At 37.9% G+C, this 27888-nt stretch overlaps 1 protein-coding gene across 2 annotated transcripts; it reads right to left on the bottom strand.

Moving 5' to 3' along the window:
• Nucleotides 1–247: 247 nt before the first annotated feature.
• Nucleotides 248–27590, bottom strand: cux1b (cut like homeobox 1b). Of its 2 annotated transcripts, none has more exons than XM_039653996.2 (23): nt 27431–27590; nt 25079–25189; nt 23142–23189; nt 22984–23062; nt 22751–22888; nt 22193–22316; nt 21762–21838; nt 21550–21616; nt 21174–21222; nt 19224–19316; nt 16916–17104; nt 16375–16433; nt 15140–15188; nt 14968–15064; nt 11480–11607; nt 11092–11155; nt 4135–4247; nt 3940–4056; nt 1671–1754; nt 1527–1583; nt 857–937; nt 706–770; nt 248–626 (listed from the first exon to the last, which is right to left on the bottom strand). In XM_039653996.2, exons 1-23 carry the CDS (start codon nt 27497–27499, stop codon nt 575–577), a joined length of 2010 nt encoding a protein of 669 aa, XP_039509930.2. In that variant the 5' UTR covers nt 27500–27590; the 3' UTR covers nt 248–574. The 2 variants fall into 2 exon arrangements, with proteins under 2 accessions (XP_039509930.2, XP_088976995.1); XM_089120869.1 differs by having other exon boundaries at nt 16916–17107.
• Between the last annotated feature and the right edge of the window lie 298 nt (nt 27591–27888).

Raw genomic sequence — 27888 nt, forward strand, 5'->3', positions numbered from 1 at the left:
ACGTGAAAAATGTACTTAAGTAAAGTAACAAAGTATTTGTACTTCGTTACATTCCACCACTGATAACCGAGTAATAATAATTGAGCATTTCTGAAGGATCATGTGACACTGAAGACTGGAGTTATGATGCAGATTCAGCTTTGATGACAGAAACACATCACACTTCACTATATATTCACACAGAAAACAGCAGATTTACACTGTAATAATATTTCACTGTGTTTCTGCTCAAATAAGAGTAAGAGACTTCTTTCAAAAGTTTTATTAATAACTGAATCTCATAAACAACCACACACACATTCCCTGAAAGCTTTAATTGAATTGGAAGAGACTACACCTAAAGCCCCATCAACTGCATATATAAATGAAGGGATACAGATATGGTTTCAGATGATCTAAGCGTTAAATAAACCGTTCGCACTGATATCAGTCTCTGTAAGACGCCAGAATCACGAGAGCGAGTTACAGAGGATTCGAGAGAGACCATCACACCCTTAAACCTGCGATGTTTAACCCACTATTCTCCCAATCACTCAACCTCTGATGTCATCTAATGTGACGATGATGTGAAGAGCTACTGCCAGGTGTCTCCGTTCTCATGGAACTGGTGCAGGTGATCCGAGTACCTGTGGGAAGAGTGTGTGGATCGTCAAACACACACACACTGAGCTTCAAAAAAATCTCACAATGTCTGAAAACACTCACTTCTTCGCACAAAACGCGGCGCAGTCCCGGCCGATACTCTCACTCCAGGCGGTTTTATACAGCACCTGACACACACACACACACACACATGGTTTAGACCAGCTCAACACGAGCAGTAACGGACAGTTAGTCTGAGGGTCATGTGACGCACCAGGAAGACGAGGCAGTGCAGGATCAGTGTGTAGAAGAACGCCACAGTCCTGGCCGTCTTATTGGACAGGATCACACGACCCTGAAACACACACACTTTAATAATTAATAATTATCAGAATAATTACAAGATGTCATCATTTCTGTGGTTAAAACAGAGATTTGCTTGCTTGAACACTTTTCACAGTCGGTGATGACGCGTTTCCACAGGTATCACTCGCAATTTGATGTATTTTCAATGTTTATGTACTTTTATAATGCTATAGTTTGCTTTTTTTGTAAGTTGAACCCTGTAAATGTGACCAGGCTCACGGCGTTGTGGGGTTGATCCAGGAGGAGCAGGGACCACATGTGGGGCGGGACTTCATCTGTCCAGTGAAGCCTGATTGGACTGTATGCTAATGATGTCATGTGAGTGACAGGCTGCTGGAGGGGCGGGGCTACTGTGGATGATTCATCCTACTGATTACAGATTACAAATCATTCAGCAAATCTGTGACGACTTCTCTTTTTATAAAGTATAAATCTTCATAAACGCTCCTGATTCATCTTTCCAGATTTAGGAGGATGTTTGGCCGCTGTGAGTTTGCAGAAGCACGTCATAATCCACTGAAACTCAGACGGTGAAACAGCTGCTCGTGTGTGTGTGTGTGTGTGTGTGTGATACACACCAGGCTGAGCGTGGCTTTGTCCCACGGGCTGAGGCTCTGATATCTCCTCTGACGCTCCTAAAGGAGTAAATCACATCAAAAGTATCACACCTGAATCAACCACAGCAAACACACACTTTCAGACGCCAGAGTTCATGTTCTCACCCTTTTGCTGAAGGAGGCGAAGGGATCCAGTCTCTCCTCGTACTGAGACGAGTAGCGCATCACTGTATCATCACTGTCTCCAGCCTAACACACACACACACACACAGAGATGATCTGATCAAGTCCATATTTGATATTTATCTCAAATATCAGCACCACAGAGAAAATCTAAGAATGTGACAAAGATGTTGCATACATCTATACGGTAAGAAAAAAACCCAAATAAACCTGGAAATCAGTTTAAGGTGGGAAATAACAGCCATTATATAAACCCTTGTGCGTCTTTATGGACATTTTTGTCTTTTCCTGTTTTAATGCCAACTGCAAACATTTTAGCACATGTGTGCATTTTATATGTATTTTACTATTTTTTACTTCCTTTCTTTAACCCTCTGATGGTTCTCGGTCATTTCTGACCGAATACTTTTCTGTTTTGAATTATTAAAAATCACGGCTTCATCGGAAATTCATGATACTTGCTGACTTTTATGGCATTTGGTATGTGAATACAAAAAAAAATTGAGGTCATGATCCGAGCAGGCTAAGTGGTCGTAAAAAAAATAGTCACACTCGTGGTCTTCGGTCAGAAATGAACGACCCATAGGAAATGAATGGGAAATTTAAAAAAAAAAAAAAAAAAAATTCTAAAAAATACAAAAAATTGTACATTCTACAAATCGGCCACGATTCTTAAAAAAAGTATACCGCAGTAAAGGGGTGACACTCTACAACATCAAGAGTGCAAAAAATTCACACCCACACACACACAAACACAATTTTATACACATACACACCAATAAATTCAGACTACAATCTGTTTTGAATTTTTAAAAATCACAGCTTCATCTGAATGTTACGAAACTTGGTGACATTTCTGGCATTGGGTATGTGAACATATAAAAAAATTGAGTTCATGATCCGAGCATGCTAAGTGGTCGTAAAAAAATTAGTCACGATTTTGGTCTTTGGTCAAAAATGACCCCCATAGGAAATGAATGGGAAATTGACAAAAACACAAAAAATTACTTTTTTTTCTTTTTTTACAATTTTTTAAAAAAGAAATAGTTTTTGAGATTGTTTCAATTATATATTCAAATCCACCAAAAAAAAAAAATTGTTCATAAACAGCGCCTCTCCATAGAGAGCTGTACATACCATCTAGTGGTTACACCATGATTCTACGCTTTTTATCTATACTGTAACCAGATGGTGCTAATTTTCTTCAAAAAATATTTTTTTCTTAAGGCCTAGACTCTATATTAAACAAAAATACTGCATTAATATATATATATATAAAAAAAAAATTATAATATATATATAAAAAAAAATATATTTTTTTTAATTGAAAAATAGACCATAAATATTGCATAAATATTAATAAATTCAATCAAATTGTCTCAAAATACTAAATTAAAAAGAATAAATATTATAGAACAAAAATAAATTGCATTGGTTTTACTGGGATGGAAGAAGTTTCATTTTTAGGCCTCCGGTCACTTCTGACCGGGAAGGCCCAGGACGTGACTCATAAAGGAAGACCATCAGAGGGTAAACACAAAATAGTTCAACTCAGAACAACAACAATGTCCCCATTGAAACCCATTACTACTGCATTTTTAATCCCAGGGCCATTTAACTTTTTCTTTTAATAGAGGGTGGCATTTTCTCAGGTTTGGCATAAAAAGCAAATACTTGCTTTATTCCTGTTTACTGCTTCTACTTCTATATTATAGAGCTAATTGGATAAATTATGCACCTATAATTGTGTGTGTGTTGAATATCAGAGTGTGGTTTCTATGTAATATTTGAGAGAAACTGCACTGTGTCCCAGTGGAGTTTCACTGCATCGAATGGGGGAATCTGGCACTGCGCACACACACACAATCTCCCTGAAAGCTCGTTTTAGAGATAATCCGACCTCAAATTTGGAACACGACTTACATTTATGGCTTTGATTTTCTAGCAGTTTTAGAGTTGTAATTAATTAAGTTATAAATAATTTTCATTAAAAAAATGTATTTTTACTTTAACAATAATCTTCTTTAAAATGAGACCAAACTTAAGTCTGTGCTCCCTTATATGACAGCCCTAAAATTGTGTATTTTTTAAATTAGGTTAATGAAAGAGTAAATGTGTGTCCCAGCTGTCCATCGCACAGAATATATGTAAAGCTTGGGGAGTCAGCTGACCACGACGGGCCGAAACCAGCACAGAAATGCCCTCGGCAGAATATCGCCTATCGTCACACACGTAGTCGTGCAGGACTCACTCTGCTGGGGTAGCTCTGCAGGAACTTGATCTTCTCGTAGAGCTTGATGTTGTCGGCCCGCAGGCTGTCCAGCTCGCTCTGAAGAGCCTGTAAGGTCTGCTGTAGGGATCCGCTCGCCTGAAACACAACAACAACAACACTTACACTCTTCCCTGAGCCACAGGAACCAGGTACAGTCATGTGATGCGCACTCACGGCCTCCAGCTCCTGGTTGCGCAGGCGAAACCTCTCCCTCTGACTGGAGATGATGGACAGCAGAGAGTCCATTTGACCCTGAGGAAGATCCGCCTGAAGAGAGCCGCCAGCGCCTCAACACACACACACACACACCTACTGAGGGATCTGCTTGGCCAACTGCAGGGCTGTCAAAATGGCTGAAACGCTACATTTGAATTTCTTCCTTAAATATTAGCAAAATTTGACTTATATTTCAATTTTAAAGGCAATACTTAAAGGGTTAAAAATGTCAGTACTCAACCTAAAGCCATCCTTGGTGTATATGACTTTCTTCTTTCAGGCGAATACAATCAGAGTTATATTAAAAAAAACTCAATTCTTGATGATTCAAGCCTTATAATGGCAGTTTCTGTTTTGAAGTCCATTAAAGCGCATCTATCCATCATTAAAGTGCATCTATACATCATTAAAGTGCATCTATACATCATTAAAGTGCATCTATCCATCATAAAAGTGCATCTATCCATCATTAAAGTGCATCTATCCATCATTAAAGCGCATCTATCCATCATTAAAGTGCATCTATCCATCATTAAAGTGCATCTATCCATCATTAAAGTGCATCTATACATCATTAAAGTGCATCTATCCATCATAAAAGTGCATCTATCATCATAAAAGTGCATCTATCCATCATTAAAGTGCATCTATCCATCATTAAAGTGCATCTATCCATCATTAAAGTGCATCTATCCATCATTAAAGTGCATCTATCCATCATTAAAGTGCATCTATCCATCATTAAAGTGCATCTATCCATCATTAAAGTGCATCTATACATCATTAAAGTGCATCTATCCATCATTAAAGTGCATCTATCCATCATTAAAGTGCATCTATCCATCATTAAAGCGCATCTATCCATCATTAAAGTGCATCTATCCATCATTAAAGTGCATCTATCCATCATTAAAGTGCATCTATCCATCATTAAAGTGCATCTATCCATCATTAAAGTGCATCTATCCATCATTAAAGTGCATCTATCCATCATTAAAGTGCATCTATCCATCATTAAAGTGCATCTATCCATCATTAAAGTGCATCTATCCATCATTAAAGTGCATCTATCCATCATTAAAGTGCATCTATCCATCATTAAAGTGCATCTATCCATCATTAAAGCGCATCTATCCATCATTAAAGTGCATCTATCCATCATTAAAGTGCATCTATCCATCATTAAAGTGCATCTATCCATCATTAAAGTGCATCTATCCATCATTAAAGTGCATCTATCCATCATTAAAGTGCATCTATACATCATTAAAGTGCATCTATCCATCATAAAAGTGCATCTATCATCATAAAAGTGCATCTATCCATCATTAAAGTGCATCTATCCATCATTAAAGTGCATCTATCCATCATTAAAGTGCATCTATACATCATTAAAGTGCATCTATCCATCATTAAAGTGCATCTATCCATCATTAAAGTGCATCTATCCATCATTAAAGTGCATCTATACATCATTAAAGTGCATCTATCCATCATTAAAGTGCATCTATCCATCATTAAAGTGCATCTATCCATCATTAAAGCGCATCTATCCATCATTAAAGTGCATCTATCCATCATTAAAGTGCATCTATCCATCATTAAAGTGCATCTATCCATCATTAAAGTGCATCTATCCATCATTAAAGTGCATCTATCCATCATTAAAGTGCATCTATCCATCATTAAAGTGCATCTATCCATCATTAAAGTGCATCTATCCATCATTAAAGTGCATCTATCCATCATTAAAGTGCATCTATACATCATTAAAGTGCATCTATCCATCATTAAAGCGCATCTATCCATCATTAAAGTGCATCTATACATCATTAAAGTGCATCTATCCATCATTAAAGTGCATCTATCCATCATTAAAGTGCATCTATCCATCATTAAAGTGCATCTATCCATCATTAAAGTGCATCTATCCATCATTAAAGCGCATCTATCCATCATTAAAGTGCATCTATACATCATTAAAGTGCATCTATCCATCATTAAAGTGCATCTATCCATCATTAAAGTGCATCTATCCATCATTAAAGTGCATCTATCCATCATTAAAGTGCATCTATCCATCATTAAAGTGCATCTATCCATCATTAAAGTGCATCTATCCATCATTAAAGTGCATCTATCCATCATTAAAGTGCATCTATCCATCATTAAAGTGCATCTATCCATCATTAAAGCGCATCTATCCATCATTAAAGTGCATCTATCCATCATTAAAGTGCATCTATCCATCATTAAAGCGCATCTATCCATCATTAAAGCGCATCTATCCATCATTAAAGCGCATCTATCCATCATTAAAGCGCATCTATCCATCATTAAAGTGCATCTATCATCATAAAAGTGCATCTATCCATCATTAAAGTGCATCTATCCATCATTAAAGTGCATCTATCCATCATTAAAGTGCATCTATCCATCATTAAAGTGCATCTATCCATCATTAAAGTGCATCTATCCATCATTAAAGTGCATCTATCCATCATTAAAGTGCATCTATCCATCATTAAAGTGCATCTATCCATCATTAAAGTGCATCTATCCATCATTAAAGTGCATCTATCCATCATTAAAGTGCATCTATCCATCATTAAAGTGCATCTATCCATCATTAAAGCGCATCTATCCATCATTAAAGCGCATCTATCCATCATTAAAGTGCATCTATCCATCATTAAAGCGCATCTATCCATCATTAAAGTGCATCTATCCATCATTAAAGTGCATCTATCCATCATAAAAGTGCATCTATCCATCATTAAAGTGCATCTATCCATCATAAAAGTGCATCTATCCATCATTAAAGTGCATCTATCCATCATTAAAGCGCATCTATCCATCATTAAAGTGCATCTATCCATCATTAAAGCGCATCTATCCATCATTAAAGCGCATCTATCCATCATTAAAGTGCATCTATCCATCATTAAAGTGCATCTATCCATCATTAAAGTGCATCTATCCATCATTAAAGTGCATCTATCCATCATTAAAGCGCATCTATCCATCATTAAAGCGCATCTATCCATCATTAAAGTGCATCTATCCATCATTAAAGCGCATCTATCCATCATTAAAGTGCATCTATCCATCATTAAAGTGCATCTATCCATCATAAAAGTGCATCTATCCATCATTAAAGTGCATCTATCCATCATAAAAGTGCATCTATCCATCATTAAAGTGCATCTATCCATCATTAAAGCGCATCTATCCATCATTAAAGTGCATCTATCCATCATTAAAGCGCATCTATCCATCATTAAAGCGCATCTATCCATCATTAAAGTGCATCTATCCATCATTAAAGTGCATCTATCCATCATTAAAGTGCATCTATCCATCATTAAAGTGCTCCACACGGCTCTGGGAAAATAATAAAGGTCTTCTGAAGTGAATCGATGCGTTCATGTAAGAACAATATTCATATTTAAAATTTAATCCACTAAAATAACTAGCTTCCGGCAGACGACCAGGACATTTTTTATTATAACTCTGATTATATTCGTCTGAAAGAAGAAAGTGATGTTTTGTTGCTCATTTCTGAAATAAAGAAAAAATATCGGCCGATATATCGGAATATCGGATTTTAAAACCGACAAATATTTGTATCGGTATCGACCTTCAAAATCCTTTATCGGTCCGGCTCTAGAAAAAACATTCACTTTTTTAAAGTGCATTAACTTTGGAACAATTGTTCTTAAATAAAATATAATTTCCTTAATATGTATGAAAGAAAAATGTGGTTTCAACAGTGTGTAAGTGCATCAGTTCAAGTGACCCAAATCCGATTTTTTCCTCTCATGTGGCACAGATCGGATATGACCGGTGAACATGTAAGCAGGAAAAAAACGCATGGATTCCGACTTTCTCAGATCGGATTCAGGCCTCATTCATATGTGGTAATAAATCGGATATGAATCAGATACGTGCATTTGCGTGTGTGCCATGTAAGCAGACAAATCGGATATTCCCCAGTAACGCGAGTCGTACATCATTAAAAACTGCGCGATTACAGGCGCGATGGAAGAAAGGATACACACGGTGGAGCAATGCGGAGGTTTCATGTCTTTTGAGTGTTTGGGGTGAAGAGTGCCGGCTAATTAATGCAGGGTTGTTACAGAAATAAATCCGTTTTTGAAGACATTTCACGAGATATGAGGCACCGTTTTAAGTGCTCGTGCTACAGAGCCTCTCCTCTTTTTTTCTCCGCCGTACGAGACCAATGTGTTTTGATGACTTATTGAAATATTGTGGAAAGAAAAACACTGGATAATTTTATTAGCATCTTCATCCATTGCATTTCGTGCTATTTTACTTCATTTCCCGGGTCAGAACGTCTGCATTTGGTAGGTTCAGCAGTGTATAGTGTGAATGCAAAAATCGGATATGGGTCACTTTTAAAAGATGATGTAAGCAGGTCGTCAAAAAAAAAATCGGATATAGTCAGAAAATCGGATTTGGGCATCAAGACCTGCAGTGTAAATGCAGCCCAAGAGATACAACCCCGATCGGATGAGCAAATCATTTTTGACTCTAATGAGATCTGTTTCAGTACTATGGTACGGTCTAAATCCTGAAAATAATCAATAGGGCTGCACGTTTTCAAGTTTTTCATTAACCGTTAACCGAGGCCCTTATCGGTTAATACTCGGTTAACCATGTGCGCGCTGCAACCTCGAGATACAGAGTTAATTTTTAACACCTTTAATAACTGGTTGGACCCCATTTGAAACGAAATTAATGTATAGAAATAAAACGCAGTGGTAAGTTCAGAGCAGTTAAAGTAGGCGCGTTTCCATCACCCTTCAAACTGAAATTGCCAATTGAAAATACGCACATTGGCAACACGTCCGTTTCGCAAAAACTCCGTGTCCGCAAATAATAATAATCATCATCATTATTGTAACATTTTATAGGCTGCATATTATGTAGAAGACGCTTTTATCCAAAAATAATCCTGCATATCCAGTGTGTGTGCTTAGTGTGGAGGCTGCGAGACGCCCATGTGAACACTTGCAGTTTCATTGCAGTTCTTTCAGTGGAAACAACTTAAAATACTCTTTCATTTCTGGTCATACAGAAAATAATAATACATTATTTATTCGCAAATACATTTATTTGCGTAAACTCACAATAACAAGAAAACGCTGTGCTTTAACAAACAGGCGCGCTTGATGATCTCCGTGAACTGAAGCGCGAGAACTGAAACAGACACCGCATTCGAATTTGTTTGTTTTAAATTGGACATTTAAAGCTTTTGTAGACTAAAGCTTTAAATGTCCAATTTAAAACGAACAAATTCGAATCGAAAGCCAATATCTCCTGACTATGTAATTATGTAGCCTAGCTGATTATGTATTTCTCTCTAAAGGTGCATCCGGGGATGGAAATTTGTTTTTAGCAGAAAGAAACTGATTTAGAAAACAATAGTTTATTAATAAACAATTAATGCCTCGTAATGTTATATTATTTTATTATCAGACACATTTATTATATCTTATAAATCATCTATAAATCACCTTTCTGTAGGCTGTACGGCTCTTCTCATTCAGCATTGCGGGGAAAATATCATTTCCAGGTTCTAATTTGGCCTCAGAAAACCAGTAAAATATATATATTTTTTCATATTAATTTGTCAATTATTTTAAATGTTTAAAGGGGCAAAAAAATCAAACAAATATCTGAAAGTTCGTCGATATATAGCCTATATATTTTTGCGCAGCATTTGACGTATAGTCCTACAGTTAAAATGAACATTTTGGTGTTCAACTCTGCGTTTTACAAAATACAACCGTTCATTTTCGTTTTGAAATTAGGCCTACGGATTAAATGAGGGGAAACGAATGAACACAAAAGTACACTGACCGGACATATACGAGGCAGAGTTCTTTTTTAAAATTCATAAAAGATACAAGGAATAGCCTACTAGACAAAACCTCAAAGAAATGCCACAATCAAGCAGAAATGAGGGAGAAACACACATAAACTCTGTGACTTTCCCTGCCATGCCATTAATGCTTGGATGACACACCACGTCTCCTTCCATAAATAATAATAATGTCTAGTGCGGTGGCTGTGATATACCAACGTCCATTGCCATTATTTTTGGAATGGCTTATCGCGAAAGGAAAAAAAAATGTTTTAGTCGCATAACACCGTTAATAGAAACGCTGTCATTTCACAATATTTTTTTATCGACAATCAGAAAAAAAACCTCAAAAGTTTTGTGCAAATATGTATTGACGCCACTTAACCGAGCAAAAAGGTTTCACTCGGTTATGCAATTTTAAACGGTTAACCGGTTAACCATGGACACCCCTAATAATCAAATAAATAATGAGTTGACAAAAACTCTGTCACCCAACGATTCTATCTTGTCTACAAACCACGTTTTGTCACGAAAAAACACGCAATAAAACGAACCAGAAATGGTGCGAAACAGCACGTGCGCCAATACCCAGCGAAGAAGACGAAGAACACGACACGCGAATATGGACGTCAGACAGAAACTAGTGCTGCACACTGTTTGGGCGACGATCTGCTATGAGGAAAAAAAAGCCAAAAAAAAGAAAAAGTAAGATTTACCTGGTGTCCTCAACCCATGCGTTGCTATGATTGGCTGTACTCATGACATCACTGAGGTTGAGTCGCGCGACGGCTCTGGATATCTAGCAGGCTAGATGTTTTTCTGGGCTCGGCGTCTGCGAGTGTTTTCGATGCGTTGTTGGCTCTTTCATACTAACAGATTGGCGAGCGTTCATCGTCCGCTAATCCCCCGCGATAACACCCCTAGCTGTCGGCGAGCTCAACGATTTGCAAATCGGGCTTAAAATCCTGTAGTGGGACTTGCCTTAACGTGCAGTGTGTATGGTGTTGTGTGTAATGCATGTTTACCTGAGAACAGAGCTGTGGCCTCTTTAATGGGCTCCGGGACGATCACTGCGCTGCTGTCCGCACCCTGGACCACACACACACACACAATCCACAAATTATTCCCATTATGCTTTTTTTGAGCCACCAAACACTGTTGTCGTGCAAATGAACGGCCAGAACACAGTAAAAGTGTTGCTATCTGTTAGAGCGGCGCTAGACACCATTCTCCAGAAAACACCTGACTGAGAGCTCGACATGTGCTTCAATCTGTCCTTTACTCGTCCGAGTTAGTTGTCGTATTGTAAATATAATTTATTCTCATGCAGTGTTCAATCAGCTTTGATATATTAATGTAATTAGAATATATTATATAATTATTTTATTTGCATGTGTGTGTAGACCGTCTGACCTCAGCGTCGGGCCGTGACATCGTCTGGATGGTGCTGAGGTCCTGCTCCAGTTGGAGGATCAGGTCTTTCTGATCAGCGCTGGTCTTCACCGCTGCAGAGAACTCCAGCTGTAGAGACGCGTACCGGCCTGAACACACACACACACACATCAGTGTGTGTACCGTCTCCTATCACAACAGCTTACCAGTCAAGAAGATCAACCTTCACACGTCTTTAACCTTTGCATCTTAAGCTTGTGGTTCTCCACCACAGCCACTCTCTGCCTCTCAGCGCTATTAGCCTAGCCTGCGCCACGTCTGCTTCTGTGCTATTACTAGCTTCATACACCGGCTGTGCACAAACCCTCGAACAGCACGCTGACTTTCCCACACACTACACTGCTAAAAGTCTATCACCAGCTCAACTGTAAACGGTGAAATCCACCATAGCTATCATCATAATCCTACATTTATTGATCCGTTAGTGATTTCTGCATCTGTACAAACTCATCTCACTAGCTGTGTTTCCATCCAAAGTGGCGAATTTAACCAATGCGCAAAATGGGAATATCGCATAAAACATTTGAGAATAAAGCAGCGTTTCCGTACTACGGAGGCGTATTGCATTCACTTGAAGAAAAAAAATCTACTCTGTTTTTCTGAATTAACGAGTTAATTTTTCATGAGAAAAAAAAATTGCTCTGTTTTTCTGAATTAATAAGTTAATTTTTCATGGATTTTTTATTTTTTGCTCTGTTTTTCTGAATTAACTCATTAATTCAGAAAAACAGAGCAAAAACTTTTTTCTCATGAAAAATTAACTCATTAATTCAGAAAAACAGAGCAAAAACTTTTTTCTCATGAAAAATTAACTCGTTAATTCAGAAAAACAGCAATTTTTTTCTCATGAAGAATTAACTCATTAATTCAGAAAAACAGAGCAATTTTTTTTCTCATGAAAAATTAACTCATTAATTCAGAAAAACAGAGCAAAAACTTTTTTTCTCATGAAAAATTAACTCATTATTTCAGAAAAACAGAGCAAAAATTTTTTTTCTCATGAAAAATTAACTCATTAATTCAGAAAAACAGAGCAAAAAATTTTTTTCTCATGAAAAATTAACTCATTATTTCAGAAAAACAGCAATTTTTTTTCTCATGAAAAATTAACTCGTTAATTCAGAAAAAACAGAGCAAAAACTTTTTTTCTCATGAAAAATTAACTCATTAATTCAGAAAAACAGAGAAAAAACTTTTTTTCTCATGAAAAATTAACTCATTAATTCAGAAAAACAGCAATTTTTTTTCTCATGAAAAATTAACTCATTAATTCAGAAAAACAGAGCAAAAACTTTTTTTCTCATTAAAAATTAACTCATTAATTCAGAAAAACAGAGCAAAAACTTTTTTCTCATGACAAAAAATTAACTCGTTAATTCAGAAAAACAGAGCAAAAACTTTTTTTCTCATGAAAAATTAACTCGTTAATTCAGAAAAACAGAGAAAAAACTTTTTTTCTCATGAAAAATTAACTCATTAATTCAGAAAAACAGAGAAAAAACTTTTTTCTCATGAAAAATAAACTCGTTAATTCAGAAAAACAGCAATTTTTTTTCTCATGAAAAATTAACTCATTATTTCAGAAAAACAGAGCAATTTTTTTTTCTCATGAAAAATTAACTCATTAATTCAGAAAAACAGAGAAAAAACTTTTTTCTCATGAAAAATTAACTCGTTAATTCAGAAAAACAGAGCAAAAACTTTTTTCTCATGAAAAATTAACTCATTAATTCAGAAAAACAGAGAAAAAACTTTTTTCTCATGAAAAATTAACTCGTTAATTCAGAAAAACAGAGCAAAAACTTTTTTTCTCATGAAAAATTAACTCATTAATTCAGAAAAACAGAGAAAAAACTTTTTTCTCATGAAAAATTAACTCGTTAATTCAGAAAAACAGAGCAAAAACTTTTTTCTCATGAAAAATTAACTCGTTAATTCAGAAAAACAGCAATTTTTTTTCTCATGAATAATTAACTCATTAATTCAGAAAAACAGCAATTTTTTTTCTCATGAAAAATTAACTCATTAATTCAGAAAAACAGAGAAAAAACTTTTTTCTCATGAAAAATTAACTCGTTAATTCAGAAAAACAGAGAAAAAACTTTTTTCTCATGAAAAATTAACTCGTTAATTCAGAAAAACAGAGCAAAAACTTTTTTTCTCATGAAAAATTAACTCGTTAATTCAGAAAAACAGAGCAAAAACTTTTTTTCTCATGAAAAATTAACTCGTTAATTCAGAAAAACAGAGCAATTTTTTTCTCATGAAAAATTAACTCATTAATTCAGAAAAACAGAGTAGATTTTTTTCTTCAAGTGAACGCAATACGCCTCCGTACCATCCAGTGAGTCGAAGAGAACCGAATTAATACTTCCTGATTAACTGGCGCAAAATATCCCTCAGAAAAGCAGAAGTTATTATGATTAAAGTTATTATAACCACTGTACAAAATAATTTTGGTATACATAATACTCAGAGTAGGCAGAGAAACGCATTTCGGAGGAAGATGCTGCTGTTTGGGAACGCAGTCGGGTAATTCAGTTCTGGAAGGGAAATAAACCATTTCAGAACAACCAAAACAAAAAGTATTAAGGTCTGTGGTGAACAAAGCCTTTAAATATTTTCACGTTTTGATCTGACAAAGAACACACAGTTATAACCTGCTTGTGTTTTTTTAATCTTTATATGGGCTTCAAAATGTATAAATTTTGGATTAACTTGTAAAGATTATCTTGATAGACAAAACGTGTAAGGGTCACAACTCTTTGTTGAACACAGATCTTATTTTGTGATTTTCCAAAAGTCTATGGGAAAAAAATGCATTGCTTTTCGTCCGAGGGAACCCATGCGCCGCTAGCTTCCGAGTCGTCCTACAAAATGATGTCATCACTTCGGCACTCTATTGTGTGCGGAGGAAATCTGAAAGACGATTGAGCTCTGCCATTGGGGAGTTCCCAAACCCAACATCTTGATGTGAGTCGGGCTTGCCGGGCTTGTATTGCTATATATTGTATTGACAACATATCAATTAAATGTTTACCATCATATATTCTGCATAATTGGACGTTTTTAAATAAAAACGCAACAAGTTTTAAGGCTGGACAATATGATGATATATATAACATTGATATGAGTTAAACATGAATTTAGACCTATATTGTATTTCTATAAAGCGTTCAGAGGCAAATTTGCTTTATGTATTTCCTCGACGTCGAAATCAGGCCCATATTAATATCAGGAAACACGATTCCTGGCTGCATGTCAATATCACTGGATCACTGGTAAGCTGTATATCGAGTCCAACATTTAGTTTAAACTGATAATCACTCTCGTTTTCGCAGTTTCTCAGCAGCTCTTCTGCCACTCAGTCCGGCTGAGGGAGTGTGTTCCCGTGGGAAAGTATTCCCTCTGTGCTGCCCCTTTCCCCACTTTAACTACCCCAGACTCACTGCTCAGCTCAGTGTTAGCGATGCGCAGAGACGCGTTCTCCGACTGAAGGCTTCGGTTCTTCTCCAGCAGGAGCACCTCCAACGGCTTGCATGAGTCCTGTGAGAGACCAGCACATCAACACCTCCAACAACACACTGAAACACACCAAAACACACACAAGACTGCGTTTACCTGCGCTGTGGCGCTGTCACACGGCCCGAACTCCATCGACTTCAGGATGCTGTCAATAACAATCGGAGCCCATCAGTGAGAGGCAACCAGGAGCCAATCGAATCAAGTCTTTCTGACAGCCGCACTTCAGCCACGATTAAAGGAGTAGTTCACTTTAAAAACACGTTTGCTGATAATTTACTCACCCCCGTGTCATCCAAGATGTCCATGTCGAAAAGAAATGAAGGTTTTTGATGAAAACATTCCAGCATTTTCTCCATATAATGGACTTCAATGGGAACCAGACGGTTCAAGGTCCAAATGAGAGTTTCAGTGCAAACTGTTCAATGGGCTTTAAACGATTCCAGACGATGAATAAGGGTCTTATCAAGCGAAACGATCGCTCATTTAATAAATAAATAACAAATTTTAAGTTTTATAAGCTCAAATGCTCGCCTTGCTCTGTTCTGTGACTCTCCAGTTCAAACTCGTTCATCAAACTGAAATTTTTTCGAGTCATTTGAACGAAATGAACGAATTGACTCGGAAAAAGATTCAAACAGGAGAGTCACGAATGCGCATCACAGAACAGAGCAAGGCGAGCATTTGAGCTTATAAAACGTAAAATTTGTTATTTATTTATTAAATGAGCGATCGTTTCGCTTGATAAGACCCTTATTCATTATCTGGAGTCGTTTAAAGCTCTTTGAACAGTTTGCACTGAAACTGTCTTTTGGACCTTGAACCGTTTGGTTCCCATTGAAGTCCATTATATGGAGAAAATCCTGGAATGTTTTCATCAAAAACCTTCATTTCTTTTCGACTGAAGAAAGAAAGACATGGACATCTTGGATGACACGGGGGTGAGTAAATTATCAGCAAAAGTTTTTTTTTTTTAAAGTGAACTACTCCTTTGAATACAACATACAACATGTTCATGGACTCAGCACTCAGACTAGGCATGATCTTTAAAGAAACAACTCAGGACTTACAACTGTGCCAATTATATACAGTTTTTATTAACACCAAATAATACACACATACAACACACATACATACATAGTGATGAAACACGACGCTTTTTTTGTGGCAGTCCCTACTGAGATGCTAAAAACAACATTTTAACCAGCAATTAAAGAAATATATATGTAAAAAAGTGCAGATATTTCTTTCATTGTGGTTTAGCCGTCAATAAGTCGTTAGAGAAATTGATGAAAATGGCATGAATGTTTCCCCGGCCCAGCGTGGACTCTCACCTGAGCTCTTTCTTCACCTCCTCATAGTCCGTCTGCGTCTGCAGCTTCTCCTCCAGTTGCTGGAAGACACATGTACATCACCGGAGCTCAATCACACACACACACACACTATGGAGTTTATTTTGTGCCAAAATTAAACAAACAAACCCAGCATTTTGCAAACAAACTCGATCTGCTTTGCAAAGGAAAACTTGATTCGCGAACAGGTCAATTTGAGCGAGAATGCAGTGGAGTAACACATTATCCATCATGCAAGGAGCCTATCTAATAAGGAGAGCCAAGTTATTATTAGACTACAGCTGTATTTTCGAAGTTAGCACACTGTATATAGCTGGTAGTTAATATCGATGGACACGCGTTTGTTCCGCTGTTTTATTGTTAATAAGAAAGCGATCTAAATGTTTATTTTAGTACTGTTAGATGTCCCTCTAGTGGACAGAACGTGTAACAACCACAGGCTATAGTGGCATTGGCGATCCATAAGAATGTGTAATGTCGTAAAATTTGAGCATTTATTATTCGAATATTATGTGTTTTGCACCTGGATGGCGGTGGTCTTCTCCTGGAGCTGCTGCTGCAGTCGGCTGGAGTGTGTGTCGGCTCTCTCTCGGAGCGAGGACAGGCTGGCCTGCAGTCTCTGAACGTCCTCCACCAGCTGCAGCATCTCACGCTCCTTCGCACTGAGCTCCGCCTCCACACTGGAGCGCGGCACCAGCTCCGCACACTCGTCCTGATGAACACACACCACAATACTGAGCACCGTATGAACACACACACACACACCTGTTCAGAGGCTTCTGTTGTGAACGATGAATGAGGTGAACGCTGAACAACACTGACATTAGCATCTCTAAGTCAACAACAGCATTGAAAATTAATGAATCTTTGAATTTGATCATTTATTGTGAAGATACCTGCTGTTCTGCGGCGTAATGTTGCAAATATGAACATCTTAAAGACATCTTCTAAACGTCTATTTGGCATCTGACAGGAAACGTCCTATGGACGTATTGCAGATGAGCAAACACTCTTAACCCTCAGGTGCTCTTCGGTCATTTCTGATTGAAACATTTTGAATTTTTAAAAATCACAGCTTCATTGAAATGTTAGGAAACTTGGTGACTTTTATGGCATTGTGTATGTGAACACACAAAAAAATTGAGGTCATGATCCGAGCATGCTAAGTGGTCGTAAAAAAAATAGTCACACTTGTGCTCTTCGGTCAAAAATGACCGACCCATAGGAAATGAATGGGAAATTGACAAAAACACAAAAACTTTGAGAATTTTTGTGTGTACAATCAACAAATCAGCCACGATGCAGAAAAAAAGTGCTCAGCATTGAAAAAACATCAAGAGTGCAAAACAGACATACCCACCCCTACACACACACATACACACACTTTTATACACAAAAACACCAATAAATTGTGATTAAAGAAATCTGTTTTGAATATTTAAAAATCACAGCTTCTTCAGAAAATTACGAAACTTGGTGACTTTTATGGCATTGGGTATGTGAACACACAAAAAAATTGAGGTCATGATTCGAGCAATTTAAGTGGTCGTAAAAAAATGAGTCACACTTTTGCTCTTCTGTCAAAAATGACGACCCATAGGAAATGAATGGGAAATTGATACAAAAAAATTCTCTGAATTTTTGTATGTACAATCTACGAATCGGCCACGATTCTAAAAAAAAAAGTACACTGCAAGAAAGGGGTGACACTCTACAACATCTAGAGTGCAAAACAGACACACCCACCAACACACACACATACAAACACACTTTTATACACATACACACCAATAAATTTTGATTACAAAAAGTATGTTTTGAATTTTTAAAAATCACAGCTTCATCGCGATGTTACGAAACTTGGTGACTTTTGTGGCATTATGTATGTGAACACACACAAAAATTGAGTTCATGATCTGAGCATGCTAAGTGGTCTTAAAAAAAAATAGTCACACTTGTGGTCTTTGGTCAAAAATGACCCCCATAGGAAATGAATGGGAAATTGAAAAAAAAAAAGAAAAAAAATTGTGAATATTTGTTTTTTGTCAAATTTCTTTATAAGAAATAGTTTTTGAGATTGTTTCAATTATATATTCAAATCCACCAACAACAACAACAAAAATGTGTTGATAAACAGCTGGGGAATTCACATGCCTCTCCATAGAGAGCTGTACATGCCATCTAGTGGTTACACCATGATTCTACGCTTTTTCTCTATACTGTAACCAGATGGTGCTAATTTTCTTCAAAAAAAACATTTTTTTCTGAAGGCCTAGACTCTATATTAAACTAAAATACTGCATTAATATTTTTTTGAAGAAAATAATATATATATATATAGAAAATAATATATATTTTTCTATGGCAAAAATAAACCATAAATATTGCATAAATATTAATAAATTCAATTAAATTGTCTCAAAATGCTAAATTAAAAAGAATAAATATTATAGAACAAAAATAAATTGCATTGGTTTTACTGGGATGGAGAAAGTTTCATTTTTAGGTGTCCGGTCACTTTTGACCGGGAAGATAACAAGTGTGACTCCGAAACGAAGAGCACCTGAGGGTTAAAAATACGTTTTCCAGATCTAAACATCACATCAAATTGACTTGTGCTATCTGGGTATGTCAAAAAGACGTTTTAAGACGTCTTTAAGATGTAATGATTTAGAATGTGTGTTAAACTGACATCTTAAAGACGTCTATCAGATGTTAGTAAACAGATGCTTTCCAGATGAAGTGATGTTTAACATGTATCTTGCAGACGTGTGTGTGCTATCTGGGGTGGTAACAGTGAGTGTGAAGAGTGTTATATGGTGAGCTGGTACCGTGTACGGCGTGTTGTCCGTGCGAGTCGGCACTTGTGTGGATCTGATCTGCTCTCTCAGAGCTTCGGCCTCTCTCTCAGCAGCGTCTGCTCTCTGCAGGAACACCATCAGACCAGTTCACCACCAGACTGGCTCACACTTAAAGGACAACTCCGGCGCAAAATGAACCTTTGGACTAATAACACATTGGTACGGAGTGCAGACCGTTTAATAAGAAGATCCTTTATAAAGACAGTCCACTTCGCGTATACAGGGAGGGGCCATCTTGGAGAACAGACTCGACCAGTCGAACCACGAAGTGAGCTGGTCGATTAGAATTACGTTTGTGAAATCTAATTACATGGAAATATATGGGTAACCAACTATAGGGAAGAAGGGGTCCCATACTTTAATATGAGATTCCAAGTCTCAGTTCAGATCACTCAGCACGGCGTTCGTGGTTCGACTGGTCGAGACTGTTCTCCAAGATGGCTCCTGTCTGTATACAGGAAGTGAACTGTCTTCATAAAGTATCTTCTTATTTAACGGTCTGTACACTTACAAAGTTCTCAATGCTAGTTTTTTGCTTGTTCTATGCCCTCATATAGTAGCGTATACGCTAAACAGCTTTTAGAGATAAAACTCTCTACATTCGATTATCATGAAAACAAATCTCAGAGAACGGTTGACTCAGTACCAATGTGTTATTAGACCAATGGTTCGTTTTGCGTCGGAGTTGTCCTTAAAGGATTAGTTCACTTTTCAAAAAACTTGCTGATAATTTACTCACCCCCGTGTCATCCAAGATGTCCATGTCTTTCTTTCTTCAGTCGAAAAGAAATGAAGGTTTTTGATGAAAACATTCCAGGATTTTCTCCATATAATGGACTTCAATGGGGACCAAACGGTTCAAGAACCAAAAGACAGTTTCAGTGCAAACTGTTCAAAGGGCTTTAAACGATTCCAGACGATGAATAAGGGTCTTATCAAGACTCCTGTTAAAACTCGTTCATCAAAATGAACAAATCTTTTTCCGAGTCATTAGGTTGATTCAACGAACGAAACGAATGAATTGACTCGGAAAAAGATTCATTCATTTTGATGAACGAGTTTGAACTGGAGAGTCACACAGAACAGAGCAGGACGAGCATTTGAGCTTATAAAACTTAAACTTTGTTATTTATTTATTAAATGAGCGATCGTTTCGTTTGATAAGACCCTTATTCATCGTCTGGAATCGTTTAAAGCCCTTTGAACAGTTTGCACTGAAACTGTCTTTTGGACCTTGAACCGTTTGGTTCCCATTGAAGTCCATTATATGGAGAAAATCCTGGAATGTTTTCATCAAAAACCTTAATTTCTTTTCGACTGAAGAAAGAAAGACATGGACATCTTGGATGACACGGGGGTGAGTAAATTATCGGCAAAAGTGAACTACTGTTTTAAGGAGAATCTATGCAGACTTTCTTCCCTCAAATATTAAGCATGCACACACTACAGGATTTGAAAACCGTGGCGCATCACACACTACAAAAGATGATCTTAAGATGATCGTGCAGATCGTAAGAGGAAAAGCGGATGTAAACAAAATGGACAACTGTATCAAAAGTGATTGTTTGTGTGAGTAATAACAAAAGCGTAAGATTAAACGAGTGTGAATGAGATAATGCTTGGGGAGACGGGGTCATCAGTGAGAACTAATACGTACCGCTATTGCGCATTTCAAAACCTCGTCACTTCTGACTCCTCGTAGACTATTGTAACAGTACTGACGTGATCACAGTCTTGCTCATCCCGAGGTCAAATCCTAAACATCAAACATGTCTGATACGATCGGGGCGGGCCCGATGTGTGTGAGAGCCGATCGGGAGGAGCAAGACTCGATCCGTGAACCTAATGGGAAATCTAATGGGCCTAAAACTCCTGTAGTGTGTGTGTGCCAGGCACACTGTCACACACGCATGACTGCACCTGATTGGCTCGCTCCAAATCCGTCATCACCATGTCAATCTCATCAGCCCTGAGAAACACACACATCCATCATAACCGATCTTGTACATGTGTATTTCTGAAGTGCAGAACTGATTTTGTGGAGTAAACCCTGATCAATTTTTTTACAGAACTCTCAAAAGAAAAACAGCATTTATTTACATTGTAAATAATGTTTATAATAAATGTTTATGTAAATATTTACCGTCTCTCTTTTTCAATTGAATGCGTTCTTGATGAATTACAGTATTCGTTTCCTTCAAAAGCTACTGGCCCTTAACTTCTGAACAGTGTTGTTCACTCGATGAAGACATGAATGATGACTCGCGCATTAACACACAAACACACACACACTTACTTTGCAGTCGACTCTTCGTCGTATTTAGTCTTCAGGTAAAAAAGCTCCGTCTGAGTGCGTTCAAGAGCTGCAGACACACAACATCACGATGAGCGATATCATAACACAGAATATTTCACACACACACACACACACACTTACAAGGGCAGACTCAGACACACAGACTTATTCTCACACACACTCACACACTGAAGACACAGACTCACACACACCTGTCTGCAGGCTCTGAGCTTTGACTTCAGTTTCCTGTAGTTTACACAGCAGAGACTCATGTGACTCCAGGAACTTCCTGTTGGACACACACACACACACACACACACACACACACACATGAACTAGATGATGCTAATATATCTAAATCACAGATCTTCAAAAGTCCAGCGCTGAACACACAGCTGAACGGGACAATGGCAATCTTCAGGGTTACTACAGCATGACAGCTGATGAGGACTGGAGTTAAACTCACACACACACACACACACACACACAGTCTGGAGTGGCAGAGGAGAAATACCAGATCATTCTTCTGCAATGAAAGATGTTGTTGGAGTGTTTTCCTGCTCTGATGACAGTAAAGTCAAGTGATGTACAGACCGGCTCTCTCTCTCTCACACACACACACACACACACGACGGGAACTGACCTCTCCTTCTCGGTGTAGTCTTTATGAATCTGCTGCTGTTTCTCCAGGGCCAGACTCTCCGCCTGGTTCCTCACGCTCTGCTCATATTCCCTGATCTTCTCCTTCAGGGCCTTAATGGTCACCTCTGAACACACACACACACACACGTATCAACCACACTGCACAAGTTCTCAGGACACACACATCACTGTGAAGCCGTGACACACGCACTCAAACATGTTCGATACATAGACTGTAAAAAAATACCGGTATTTTCAGTGCATTTTCACTTATTTTTTTTTATTGGGAAAAGAAAGCAAAGGCATATGAATAATATCACTGTCTTAATTAGTTTCCTTCATTCATCTTCATTCTTAAAGTCTAAATGGATTAGTTCGTTTTTTCCGGGGCAGCAACTGAGTTTGTGCAAGTGTGTCGGATCGTGGAGCTCGCCGGCTTTCAGGAGGATCGCTACATCTGTGTTTATTAATCTGATCGTAGATTTACACACTCTTCGCAGATATGAAGATATGAACACGTTTCCAGTGGTGTGTGAGTGTGTGTGTGTGTGTGTCTCACCCTGGTTCTTGACCTCAGCGAACTCTTTGTTGTACTCCTCGAGCGTCTCCCGCAGCTTCTGGTTCTCCGTGTCGATGTCATGCATCCTCTGAACCTTCAGGTGCAGCTGCTGAGACAGCTCCAACACCGGCACCGGGTCTACACACACACACACACACATCTGTGTTTTCACATCGGCTATGACTGCATTATGAGGGGGATATCAGAGATTGTGATGTTTCGATCAGACGTACCCGGCACATCGATCAGACGCTTATAGACGTTCAGAAAGGCCGTCTCCGACTCTTTACTCCTCTTACTCAACGCATCGACCTAGAGGAGACAGAGAACACACGCGTCTAACACACACCGACAGCATCACACACACACACACACTCGTGACGGCGCTCACCTCGGCCTGGAAGCTCTTCAGCAGCGGAGCCACCTGCTTCCTCAGATCCTACACACACACACACAAGAAGAAGCTTCAGTACCAAACACTTTAACAAGAGATACAACACAAATAGCCCAAGATGTCCATATTCCTGTTGAGCACTAGGCCTGTCACGACAATATATCGTGTGTGTCCTCAATCCCTCTGCGTCGGCCTAATGAGAGAATTTGGATATTTTACAGCCGATAAATAATGGATTATTTCCTTCAGCTGAGACGCTTCAGGTCACCAGGATGGTTATGGATTCCTTGAAATATGATTGGAATCACTTTAGAAAAGGAAAATAGACTTGTGCCGTCATATCGGCTGCATACAATCATAATGGGAATAATTGTGTGTTTGGGGCATGGCTTATAATGGTGAGACTTTAGCTTTTTGTAATCAGGCTCTCAAAAATTATATACAAAATTTGGATTCATATTAATCGGCCAATATATCGGTTATTGGCTTTCAAATATAAGCAAATATCGGTCATCGGTATTGGCCAATATATCGGTTATTGGCTTTAAAATATAAAGAAATATCGGTATCGGCCAATATATCGGTTATTGGCTTTTAAATATAAAGAAATATCCGTTATCCGTATCGTCCAATATATCGGTTATCGGCTTTCAAATATAAGCAAATATCGGTTATCGGTATTGGCCAATATATCGGTTATCGGCTTTTAAATATAAGTAAATATCGGTTATCGGTATTGGCCAATATATCGGTTATTGGCTTTCAAATATAAGCAAATATCGGTTATCGGTATCAGCCAATATATCGGTTATTGGCTTTCAAATATAAGCAAATATCGGTTATCGGTATCGGCCAATATATCGGTTATCGGCTTTTAAATATAAAGAAATATCGGTTATCGGTATTGGCCAATATATCGGTTATCGGCTTTTAAATATAAGCAAATATCGGTTATCGGTATTGGCCAATATATCGGTTATTGGCTTTCAAATATAAGCAAATATCGGTTATCGGTATCAGCCAATATATCGATTATCGGCTTTCAAATATAAGCAAATATCAGTTATCCGTATCGGCCAATATATCGGTTATCAGCTTTCAAATTTAAAGAAATATCAGTTATTGGTATCAGCCAATATAGCGGTTATTGGCTTTCAAATATAAGCAAATATCGGTTATCGGTATCGGCCAATATATCGGTTATCGGCTTTTAAATATAAAGAAATATCGGTTATCGGTATTGGCCAATATATCGGTTATCGGCTTTCCAAATATAAAGAAATATCGGTATCGGCCAATATATCGGTTATTGGCTTTCAAATATAAAGAAATATCCGTATCGGCCAATATATCGGTTATCAGCTTTCAAATATAAAGAAATATCAGTTATCGGTATCAGCCAATATAGCGGTTATAGTCTTTCAAATATAAAGAAATATCAGTTATCGGTATCGCCCAAGATGTTCATGTCGGACCGGTGTATCCCTAGTAGTAACTGCACACTTTGCCTTTGGTTTAGTATTCTCCGACTGTAAGTTTTCTTAAAACAGTGTGAAATCGCTGAAGTTTCTGACGTCACACACAACCTTGTAACCAATCAGATCAACGTGTGATCGTCAACCAGTGGATCACTGAGCTGAATGAGTGAGTGGAGGCGGGGCTCATCTGCATATTCATGAAACCACGCATACTAAATAAGGCAAGGGTGTCAAGTTACATTCAACATATTTTAAGGCATGAAGAATTTTTACCAAGGAAGAAAACATTTAAATATGTCATTTTGGTGATCAAAGATGAGATTAAGAGATAAAATTATCGACCACAGGGACTATAAACATTAAAGCTAAGTGGCTGATGGTTAGCGTAGCGCTTAGCTGAACGTGACGTGGGAGAGGCCTGTGAATAACCCTCGACTCGGGTCTCTGGACACACACCTCTGGCGTGCTCTTCTTGAACTCGCGGCTCTGCTCGACGAGCCTCTTCCTGGACTGCTCGCTGTCGTCCTGCCGGCTGGCCAGGAGTGTGGCGCTGCCGTCCAGCTCTCGCTGAAACAAAGCAAAACACACACGCTTACAGATCACAGCCGCTGAGAACACTGCGCTCACACCCGCTGACCTATCAAACACACGTCTATTCACACGTCGTACGTCTCGAAGTGCATGTTTATTGTCATTCCTCTATGTATCTTCAACAATGAACATTACATACTGCAAATACCAGGATGTCTACACATACAAACAACTTTAAGACTCTTTAATGCCACTCTGAATGAAATTTAAGAACAAACCTGGAAATACACATTATTTTACATAAGAAATTTAAGTATTATTAACTGTTTATTGAACTAAAATCAATGTTACATTTGCAGTCGTGAGAATAATCAGCAAAATAGCTCCCGTCATGTTATGTTACTTAACTATATCTCTATGTAATAAATAAACTCAACATTTTGAATTATTATCTCAGTATGTGAGTTTCTTCTGAGAAAGCCAAGCCTCAACAGCGTTACCAGAAATACATTATCATTATCAATCGCTGTTTATGTAATAAAATCTGAATCATTCTCGCAATTCGATGCTTTGCTGGGTCATTTGACGGACATTGGGTCCGTCAGACTGGAGACATTTGTAAGGCCCATCGAACCTGAATTTAAGACATTTTAATATTTTTAAGGCCTTTTATTAGGAAAACTTTAAAGACATTTTAAGACTTTTTAAGACCATTTGACATGCAGTAGACAAAAGCACACGACTCTCACTGACTAACAGGAGGTTTCTGTAATTGTTGCGATACTTAGTTGCTTTTTATGGAATGCGAACAATTTTTTGTCAAAAACATGGTCTGGGCTTGCAATAAAGCAATTGTAAAGGCCCTTTCACACCAAAAGTGAATGAAAGACTCCCTCCTGTACAGCAGAGGGCACCACTCAAACAAGAAGAAGAGCACGAAGGAGGAAGTACAACACTCTTAGCTCAGCAAAAACAAAAAATTAAACACAAATGTGATGTTTAACTAAAGTCATTTTTGCTGGATAATTCAAGGCCAGCAGCAAAAGACACTGTTTAATGAAGTGAGATTAAATACATAAAGCATTTAAGATATTTAACAGAACTGTTTGATTAATCGTTAAAATCATTTAGCCACGTCCAGATAGTAACAGGTAGTGACCAGTAGGTGGGGACAAGAGACTGTTACAAATGTGTTTGTCATTGAATCATTCATTCAACAGATTCGTTCAAACGAAACAAGTGAAGTATTTATGAGCACATAATCCAATCATTCATTCAACCCGATTTTTTATTAAATAATTCATTCAGATTCATTAAGCATTTAAAATAACCTGAAGCAATTAAAATTTGTCAGAACCTCCAGTAAATTACATGTTATTTTGTTTGGTTGTCTGTTAACGTCGTGGGAGAATCGGGCTCTCTCTACGATTTATTTATCATTATTTTTTTAAATCATGACAAATCATGCAGCTCTAATATTAGGCTAATTATTGCAGGTTTGCGCAAGTTTCAGAGTTTGTTTTTCACTTTTTTTATTAGTATAGATAATGAATCTGTTTTTGCTCAAGTGAGATGAATAAATGCCTTACCACATTTATTCCAGAACTACAATAACTATCACTCATAAGGTCAATATCTCTACGTAGATAGCCTATCTCTCAACATGGAGACAGAAGAGCTGTCAGTCACAACACATCAGACTGTTACTTGATTTTTGTTGTAAATTAAACAGTAATGCGTTACTTTACTAGTTCCTTGGAATAGTAACCGGATAACATAACTCAGTTGACTTGTAATGAGTAAGTTACTGCCAACACTGCAGGTTCATAAAACACACCTGCCTATGATCTTCATACCGTATAATCCACTCACAGTTTGAATACAATTTTTATTTTTGATCATTCTAGGTTGACCAACTACCACGTACATCCATACTGGAAAAGTTTTAGGAGTGAAACTGCATTTAAATATGACTACATTATAATTTCTGACAAAACTGTGATAGACTGACTTTTAGCTAATAAGAACCGGTTATTAATCTGGTCTGGTAACACACTGAGATGTGACAACAGCACACACAGCACCTTTAGACCAAATGAGTCACACTGTTAGGACGAATAAGTCCAGCATTAAAGGACCGTTGATATGTTCATGTTTCTATAAGTGAGCACTACTTTTGAGGGTGTTGTTGTTTACATCCCAGCCGCTGACCGATGACAGATCAGCAGCCGATCACACATGAAGATGAACATGTCACAGGGATCGAGATCCACTGACCTGCAGCTGCTGCAAGTCGAAGCCCTTCCAGAACTGACACATCGATGATGCTGCGCTGCTGGCCGCCATCTTGGCATCTTCGCCACATCACAACACAAGAAAGATGACACGCGGCACGCGCACGCGCAGCACGGCTGTTTCTGCGGGACGCGCGCGGCGGCTCAAACAACTGTGATTGGCTCATCCTGCTAAACGCTGTGAAAAGTAACATTTGTCTTGACACACTGACGCGAGCCAACGATCTTCGACCTAAATAATAATATCGACAGTTCAATACTAATAGATATTTATTTAAAATGACACAATTAGGCCCCCTTTTGACGGCGCAACTCCAACAGCCGGTGAACGAATCAGCTCATTAATATTAATTAGACAATCCGGGCAGATTGGCCAATCACGGCAGCGTATGGTTATTAATATTATTATTTTATTTGTTTTAAACTGTTTATTCATTTTAA

This window comes from Pimephales promelas, chromosome 16 (genome assembly GCF_988280905.1).
Source record: "Pimephales promelas chromosome 16, fPimPro1.hap1.1, whole genome shotgun sequence".
NCBI lineage: Eukaryota > Metazoa > Chordata > Actinopteri > Cypriniformes > Leuciscidae > Pimephales > Pimephales promelas.

Coding starts and splice junctions, on each gene's coding strand:
- cux1b (XM_089120869.1), bottom strand. CDS start 27,499: ATGGCGGCCAGCAGCGCAGCATCATCGATGTGTCAGTTCTGGAAGGGC. Junction 21,617..21,761: donor AGCTCAGAGCCTGCAGACAG/GTGTGTGTGAGT, acceptor GTGTGTCTGCAG/CTCTTGAACGCACTCAGACG. Junction 16,434..16,915: donor AGAAGACCACCGCCATCCAG/GTGCAAAACACA, acceptor TGTGTCTTCCAG/CAACTGGAGGAGAAGCTGCA.